We start from the raw sequence: 10773 nt of genomic DNA, 5'->3' as shown, positions 1-10773 counted from the left end.
TTCTATCTTTAAGAAAGGGTTACTTTATTGCTAATCGCCTGAGGCGCCCTCACCGGGGAATGCCGACGGGGGTTTCCCAGGCACCTTTTGCAGGTCAGAGTACCTCTCCTCTGGGGCGCTGGCTTCTCAATCCCACTTTCCGACCCTGATGTCACAGTTCTTGCAGTGGGAGAGAACTAAATACCCTCAACAATGAGCAGATGACAAAATATAACCTTTTAAAAGATTTATTCTACAACTTACAGAGCAAGATTGTAAGGTAGAAACCACTGGATGCAGGAGGATTAAAGTCTGTGATTTCTGTTTACCTTCCAAGACTGTCATGATAGATCCCCTGTTTCTCAAGGCTGATAACTCTCCCTTCTGTTCCGAGGGAAATAGCTATTATTTTTCGGTAGTACCTAACCCTAAGCCTTTTACATAAACATCAGTGTGTGAGTGAGTTTGTTAGCAAATGAAAAGAACCTGGGTTCACAACGACAACACAGGTATGATATATAATTTTTATTTTTTTATTTTTTAAAAATCATACATTTATTTTTAATTAATTTAATTTTGGAATCCTTTGAGATACGGATGACCCTGAGGCCTGTGGCACAGTAGATAGAGACGTTGAGTCTCTACGGTTTCAGGTAAGTATTGTCTGAAGACAGCAGTTTCAATCCTACCTAAAGCAGGCCAGAGGATTAGTTGTCCGAAATGTGGTGAGACAACAACCGTGGAAGGCAATAATTACTGGGGATACAGTTAAGAAAGAGACTGAACATTCCTATCCCATCAAGGTTAATAACCTGAAGAAGGCCAAAGGAGGAGTTGGCCGAAATGTGGTGAAACAGCTAACATTCCACAAAAAGAATGAATACACAAATGACGACACAGGTGTATAAACTGTTATAAACCCACCAGTAAGCTAAAATACAAAGTGGAACGTTAAATTGTTGTCATAGAAAAGACGACATGATTCCATTTCTGTTTGATGAAAACCGAGGTTTTCACTTCTAGTTGGTCAGTTGTGTACAAATTCCAAGAGCGATAGGAGACTTCTATCATGTCTGAAAGTGACACAATGTTCAACGAGTGAGATTGGAGATGCGCTGCTGTACAACTCATGCTCTCAACCAATCCAAGTTATGACAACATGGCCGTTGCTAGCACCTTCAAAACCTTCATCGCTAGATTGCCACCAATAACAAGAACGTGCCCAGCATGATGAAAACAAAGTTTCGCGACACGGTTATGGTCTTTGGTGTGGTTTCAAGTGAACGCCACATCATGCTACCTCACATCTGCGAAGTCGGCTTGAAAGTCAACACCAAATTGTTCTTGCTGAAGAGTGTGGTGATCCCTTAGAGACGTGGGTGACTTAATAACCATAATGAGAAGTTATGCGTGGCAGGAGAATGAGGAGATAAATGTTGTCATTGTTACAAAAAAAAAAAAAAAAGGAGTTGAGTTATTACTTGTCCTATGTTCTTTTGTGACGTACTTTGCTATAACGTTTTGGGTCCCATGTGTAAATTTGCGTAACTTTACACTGCTAGTATATTAGTAATATTGATTGTTCCATGACATTTCAATACTGAATGGAACACAGAATTATAATTATTATAATATATTATAATTATAATGCAAACATGATAAATGACCAAGTGCAAACAATTATGAATTAACTAAAAACACACAAGCAGGAGCAGCAGCAATATTAACATCAATAATAGTGGTACTAGTGGATCCTGTAGTGTGCAAATGATATACGATTGGAGTGATAGTCATGATACTAACAGTCAAAAAACATTTTTTTTAAAAAGATGACGGTGAATGTAAAAAAAAACAAAAATCCGTTAGTGGCAACACGGTTCAAAATCACAAATACATGGCCAACACAGGTGGTCAGAAAAAATAATGCCATTTCACATGCTGAAGAACGCTAACAAAAAAAAAAAAAAAAAAAAAAAAAAAAAAAAAAATAATAATAATAATAATAATGTAAATTAAAAAAAGATATATATATATATATATATATATATATATATATATATATATATATATATATATGTAAAAAACAAAATTTATTTGAACTTTAAACAAAAAAAAGAAAGAAAATCTTTAAGGAAGGACGATGCAGGCAACATTAATGGATAAAAAAACAAAAAGGTGACCACTAGACACACAAGTCACTGAACAAAAAAAATAAAAGTAATAAAATTATAAATAAAGGGACAAAACAAGATGCAGGTTTTCTTTTTTTAATTAATTAATTAATTAATTAATTATCTTTAAAAATTCAAAACCTTGTTTTAATTGTTTTTTTTTTGTTTTTTTAAAAACGTTTCTTTTATTATTAACCTTTTTCTTTTTAATTAATTAATTAATTTCTTTTTTTTTTTTGTGGTGTAAGGGGATATGTTTACCTGCCCGAGCCATTCCAGCGTCAGTCCCATCTGTATTTTCTTAAGAGAAAATATAGTAATACGTTATTCGTCTTTTACAGAGAAAAGATATAAGAACTCATTTTACAAAAAAAAAAAAAAAAACGAAACAAAAAAAGAATCACAAGAAGAACCTCTTTAATCTAAATCTGTTTTTTTTTTTTAGTTTTATCAACCGTTTTATTATATAAAAAACACAACTTTTTAGTTAATTGATGAAAAGATATGAATCGCAAAGAAGAGTGTTGGCTAACCTCAAAACAACAACAGCAAAAAATTATCACGTTCATAAAACAAATTAATTCTGAAAAAAAGAAAAGGCAGCATCATTTTAATAATTTTTTTTTTTTTTATCAATTTTTTTTGATAATTTTTTTTTTCATTAAATAACTCTTTGAGATTGATATGCTGTAAAATCCATCAATCGATTCCAATGCAAAACAGCTAAATGCGTTAATATTCAATCCCTCTGATAGAACCATTTTTGGACAACGCTAGCGTCTTTGGGTATTGCCAAGAGCCATGCAGTAAACATCTTTGTCCTCCAAAAATGACTCTACAAAGGCTAGGGACCACGCCATAGTTTAATGAAAAATCTGATTCATAAAATATATAATGAAAATAGTAAATTAAGATCGATTGCCTCTCCTCCTTCTTCCTCTTTGGCAAATATAAAAAAAAACCAAAAAAAAAACCGATTGTTTCAAGTTTTGTTAAAATAATGGTTAAAGACATTGGTTAAAAAGTTGGAGATTGTCGATTCAATCCTTACCACAGACGATAATAATTAAGAATAAGATAAAATAGAATTAATACTTTTACCGGTCATGGCTGACAGAGCAAGGACAATCTCCCCTTGTGGATTAAATAAAGAGGTTCAGTTTGAAATTCCATAAAGATTTTTGAGTTCGGTAAGATACCTCTGAAGTTTGTAGATTACATCGGGAGAAATATTGTGAGAATAATATCTAAGATAAGAATGGTAATCCAAATAATACAAGATATGTCAATTGCAGGAAATATAATTAAGGACAATGTTTATGTCACCACAGTTATTCGCCCCTGAAAAAGACGAAAAAGCTATTCAGCGCTACATAAATACCCATAATATAATCGCTTTATTATTAAGTTATTCAAATTCTTGATAACACAAGAACTGAACAAATTGTAATTCCATACACAACAATACTATGAAACTCTTTTGAATAAAATTAAAATCACACATTATTAGCAATACAGCATCCAAATGTTTTTGTAAGAACAAGAAGAAACGTATTTTGCTTCTATTTCTCTCAAAATATACTTATTCAAGCCTGGAAGATTTGTAAAACGAAGACATTTTTTCAGTTATTACTTAATAAGCAAAAATCAGCTTAGCATATTAATAAAAATTCATTATGGTTCTTTTTTAGCCATCAGATTAACAATTATATATATTTTCACCTTTAAATTGACTGTATTATGGATGTTAGCTTCACAAACTAACATTACAATTTAAATATCACTAGCTATTATCAATATTATATCGTGAATATCATCAGCATTATTTCTTTGAAATGACTAGGTGCAAAACTCGCAGACAAGTGACAATAAACGTCAAACAACATTAATTGAGGATTTTCGTTAATTGATCAAAAAAACAGAAAATCATTTTAAGTACACAAAATACTGTGAAGAAAATTATCTGAAAGAGTTCTGTGTTGGTTTTGAACCCCCCCCCCCCGGAAAATTGTTTATATATTCATTGATATTCCGTCTTTATGCTAAGATTTTCCCAAGACGAACGATTTGAAAAAAAAAAAAATCATAGTCATCTTGAAAAAGTCTTTGCATAGAGACGGAACGTCAGTAAACATATAAAAATTTTCAGTTTTCAATGTTATGTTATTAATTCCATAATTTACATATAATATATATATATCATATATATAATATGCATAATATATATATATCATATATATAATATGCATAATATATATATATAATATATATAATATACATAATAATATGTATATAATATATTATGATATATAATATATACCATATATAATATATATATATAATATACCATATATAATATATATATATAATATATATAATATATACCACATACAATATATATATAATATATACCATATATAATAATATATATATAATATATACCATATATAATATATGTAATATATACCATATATAATATGTATATATAATAATATATATAATATATACCATACATAATATGTATATATAATATATATAATATATACCGTACATAATATATATATATAATAATATATATATATATATATATAATATACCATATGTAATATATATATATAATAATACATATAATATATACCATATATAATATAGATATATAATATATATAATATATACCATATATAATATATATATATATAATACATATAATATTTACCATATATAATATATATATAATAATATATATATATAATATATGATATATATATATAATATATATATATATAATATATATATAATGTATACCATATATTTGAAATATATATTAATATATACATAATATATATACCATATATATAATATAAATAATAATATATAATATATATAATAATATATACCATATATATAATATACACCATATATATAATATATATATATAATATATATAATATATACCATATATATAATATATATATAATATATATAATATATACCATATATATAATATATATATAATATATATAATATATACCATATATATAATATATATAATAATATATATACAATATATACCATATATATAATATATATAATAATATATATAATATATAACATATATATAATATATATAATAATATATATAATATATAACATATATAATATATATAATAATATATATAATATATAACATATATATAATATATATAATAATATATATATAATATATACCATATATATAATATATATAATAATATATATATAATATATAACATATATATAATATATATAATAATATATATATAAAATATACCATATATATAATATGTATAATAATATATATATAATATATAACATATATATAATATGTATAATAATATATATATAATATATAACATATATATAATAATATATATATAATATATACCATATATATAATATATATAATAATATATATATAATATATACCATATATATAATATATATATAATATATACCATATATATAATATATACCATATATATAATATATATATATAATATATACCATATATATAATATATATATAATATATACCATATATATGATATATATATAATATATACCATATATATAATATATATAATAATATATATAATATATACCATATATATAATATATATATATAATATATACCATATATATAATATATATAATAATATATAATATATACCATATATATAATATATATAATAATATATAATATATACCATATATATAATATATATAATAATATATATATAATATATACCATATATATAATATATATAATAATATATAATATATACCATATATATAATATATATAATAATATATAATATATACCATATATATAATATATATATAATATATATATAATATATACTATATATATATAATATACCATATATATAATATATACCATATATATAATATATATATATAATATATACCATATATATAATATATATATAATATATACCATATATATGATATATATATAATATATACCATATATATAATATATATAATAATATATATAATATATACCATATATATAATATATATATATAATATATACCATATATATAATATATATAATAATATATAATATATACCATATATATAATATATATAATAATATATAATATATACCATATATATAATATATATAATAATATATATATAATATATACCATATATATAATATATATAATAATATATAATATATACCATATATATAATATATATAATAATATATAATATATACCATATATATAATATATATAATAATATATATATAATATATACCATATATATATACCATATACATAATATATATAATAATATATATATAATATATACCATATATATAATATATACCATATACATAATATATATAATATATACCATATACATAATATATATATAATAATATATATATAATATATACCATATATATAATATATATAATAATATATAATATATACCATATATATAATATATACCATATATATAATATATACCATATATAATATATACCATATATAATATATACGATATATAATATATACCATATATATATATATATATATATATATATATATATATATATATATATATGGTATAAATAATATATTGTATTCAGGGTTATAATTAGGGTAGGAAGTAAAAAAAAGGGATGTGTCTAATTTGTTATACTTTATTTTGATATTTCGAGCGGTGCTTCCCTCTTGGTCACAAAATGTAGCGAACTTAATCAAAATGAAAACCGTTGAGAATACTGGAAATTTTATCTTTAGGCAGTGTTCATTCTTTGCCATAACGTTCATGATAGTTCATAGGAAATCTCATAACCGTTTGACAAAGTCGTGTTTAAAAATAAAAACGTTTTGAGTGTTTAAACACGTGCACATTTGATCCAATCGGCATTAGCATAAAAAAAATCAACTGATTTCAATATATACATAAAACGAAGACATTTTTTCAGTTATTACTTAATAAGCAAAGATCAGCTTAGCATATTAATAAACATTCATTATGATTTTTTTAGCCATCAGATTAACAATTATATATTTTTTCATGAATAGACGATTATATTTATATATATAAATAAACACAATTATATATATTTATGAACAGACGATTATATATATAATATATATATATATATATATATATTTTATGAATAGACGATTATATATATATTGATGAATAGACGATTATATATAATATATACATAAACAATTATATATATTTTATGAATAGAGTATTATATATATATATATATATATATATATATATATATATATATATATTGATGAATAGACGAGAAACTTAAAAGAATGAGTTAAGATAAAAATAAAATTTAAAAGTATAATGAATATATTTTTCATGGCAAGAAAACCTTATTCAGATGAAGTAAGATTTTATACAGCTCAAAGCAATTGTATATATATATATATATATATATATATATATATATATATATATATATATATATATATATATACTAGCAAGGAGACCCAACGTTGGCTGGGATTGAATTAGGATCAATGAATGTTCCATACTTTCAATACATTTATTGTCATCAAAATCGGTGGAATTGCACATTTTTCAATCGATTGATTTCCTACTCTAGTCGGGGACCCACCACGATGCACCGGAATGAAACTTCAAATATTTCCATACAGTGATTAGTCCACAAGACACTATAGTTTACATTGCACTGTAGAGAGCCTACTGTTGATTTTATTAAAAATATTGTTATATAATGGCTTATCAAAAAACATACTCTGGAGTTTATATGCTGGACCTTTCTGCTTGTGCGGTGATAAAACTTTTAAAATGCACTTGTGATATTAGGCTGTATTAGAGTGTTAACTTTTGTCAAAATCGGGTTGTTCCTTCTTTAATTAAATTTTTTCGATTATCGATTTTTGATATTTTTCAGAGGTATTCCGATACTAAACCTATATAAGAACACTGCCAGACACAAAGTACATTTATATGAAATTTCAAAAAAATCTGCCCAGCCGTTTCCAAGCCTATAGGGATTAGATTTACACCCACACACACAAAGTGCCTTTTACACACACACACACATATATATATATATACATATATATATATATATTTTCAATGCAATAGCCTGACAAATCCTAACAAGAATGAAACACAGAAAATTCTATGTAGCTTAATTGCTATATATATTTTCCAAACTTATTACCTAGGTCTACTTACGTATCGATTACTGTCAAAGTAAATACTGAAAATAAGATAAAGTTTTATGTAAATACAGAAAATAATAATAATAATAATAATAATAACAACATTAATAATAATAATAATGATATACATATATATATATATATATATATATATATATACACACACACACACACACACACATGATGTGCCTTCAATAAGTTTCCAGTCTTCTTTTGTAAAGGCATTTAAAATTATCATAGACTCTTGAAAATTCAGTATGTTATTGCTATACATCGTATGAGATGACTGATCAATTTTTATGATTTCAGATTCAAATGGACAGCTACAGCAGGATCTGGAACACACACTACTAAAGCCTGATTGTCACATCTGGTGAATTTCAAAAATACAAATTTGGACGTGATGACACTTTAGAAGAACGATATACAATAAAATTTTGTTTTAAACTTGGAAAAAGGTATGGAATACTTCGGATTGCTTTTGCGCCATTTTGCATAAATCAAGCATCAGAATTTGAGTGACATAAGAGATTCAAGAAAGGCAAGGATTTTGTGAGGGATGGCGGAAGATTTACCCCAAGTTTGTCATGAGGATACCTCATTTTTGTCACAGAATATTTGACCAAGATGGGCATCAAGACAGTTCCTCACCCTCCCTATTGTCAAGACTTTGCTCCCTGTGACTTTTGTTTATTCTTTAAGCTCTAGGAAAACCTTAGAGGTTGTTGTTATGAGATAATTGCGGAGATGAAAAAGGCTGTGACGAGGGCCACTGACATGTTCACACAAGAGGACTTCCACACAGCCTTCCAGAATTTCTTGAATTTGGTTTGTCTTGTAAATTAATTAGATTCGTGAATGTATATTTTGTGAATGAATAGTCTGTAAATTTTACATTTTATTTAATTCATCAATAAGATCTTGACAATGACAGGCTCTACTACTCCACATCAGAGTAAACCTGGGAGTAATTGTATCTAAAAAGTGATCCCACACTTCTGACATCTCTCAAATTGAGAGCCTCAGAATCAGATGTAATTGCATTTCATACTCAATATGACCTAGTAAAATTATCCATTAAGCCAGTCCTACACACCCTAACTGGAACAAACTGCTTGTCCTATTTTTTTTTTTTTTAAATTTGCTTGATTAATATTAGTATAAGCAGTTAGAAGAAGTAGAACTATTGATGTATCATCAAATGAAATACAAATTACGACTACTATTACTTCATTAAGATTTCATTCATGTATTTGCAAGTGCGTTTTAATCTTTCATTCAAACAATTCTTTGACATCAAGGGAGATAACCATGATAACATTAATTCAATGCAAACGTAATCAATCAATATTTACGTTTTTGGGGAGGACTTTTCTATTTTTATTTTTTAATCTTACATATTCTTCATTGCAACTCTTGGACACTCAGATGTGCATAAGGGAGGTAATTTCAGCAGCGTTAATTGATTTTCATGCATCACAAGTTAGATATGCATCATACAGATTCTGAACTTATTAACACGTTTGGTGTTTTGTTATGGGATTTTTAAGTTAAGGATTGATTTATTTGGATTAGTCGGACTACAATTCTCATCTTTGTTGTTTTGACAACATGGACTCGTGGGGTAATGAACAAAGATGTTGAGTAGATAGCAGAACAAATCTACTCCTGTGGATTGAATAAATAATCCAGTTCAAAATTCTGTATAGTTTCAAGAATTTCCGTGTTTGAAAAGAAGTATTGTATACACTGTGTTAAAAAACGAATCTATCTTGTTTTTACAAAAAAAAAAAAAAATAAATAAATAAATAAAAATAAATAAATAAAAATAAATAAATAAAAAAAAGATGATTTTTCATGAATATAAATGAAACTAGCCAACCTGTATGCCGGCGTTATCCGGGAAATTAGAATAAGTGAAGAAATTCCATGCCCCAACCTGTAAGTATTAAATATTATCACTACTAAAAATGATAATAATAAGACTAATAATAATAGGTTACGGTGACTGGGAAAAATAGTGAACCTTATTAATAGTTTGTATTAATTTTGTGGATTTATTTTTCAAATAATATTCTTTCTAATATTTGCAAACAATGATTTCAGTCACAAATAAAAAAAAACAACAAACTCATTAAACCCTACCACAAACCCTCAGTCCTACTGGTAACTACTCTGTTTCTTTCTCCATTTGTAATTATCTATATATTAATACGATAGCATGTGTGTTATTTTGTGTGCCATGCTGACATCTTTTTTCTTCTGAGTGACTGTCGTTTAATTGTTATGACCTTCTATTTCTTGTAATAAATAATTTTACCAAGAATTCTTCATAAGTATTAGTTTCGATTGTAGTTGATTGCACTCAAATCATCTATT

General features: G+C 25.0%; 1 protein-coding gene across 9 annotated transcripts in view; it reads right to left on the bottom strand.

Moving 5' to 3' along the window:
* The window catches only part of LOC145247311 (sodium-driven chloride bicarbonate exchanger-like), a 492947-nt gene that overhangs the window by 171432 nt on the left and 310742 nt on the right, over positions 1-10773 (bottom strand). For 6 of the 9 annotated variants that reach the window (XM_080108940.1, XM_080108942.1, XM_080108939.1 and 3 more), the window contains exon 5: positions 2412-2450. The exons of the other annotated variants lie outside the window; for them this stretch is intronic. In XM_080108940.1, the coding sequence (XP_079965066.1) occupies positions 2412-2450 (39 nt within the window). The remainder of the gene's footprint in view (positions 1-2411; positions 2451-10773) is intronic. 9 annotated transcript variants of the gene reach the window in all.

Source organism: Euprymna scolopes, chromosome 25 (genome assembly GCF_053919585.1).
Source record: "Euprymna scolopes isolate OS-2025 chromosome 25, ASM5391958v1, whole genome shotgun sequence".
In the NCBI taxonomy this organism is placed as follows: Eukaryota; Metazoa; Mollusca; class Cephalopoda; order Sepiida; family Sepiolidae; genus Euprymna; species Euprymna scolopes.
This window is presented reverse-complemented; position numbering and strand designations above follow the sequence as displayed.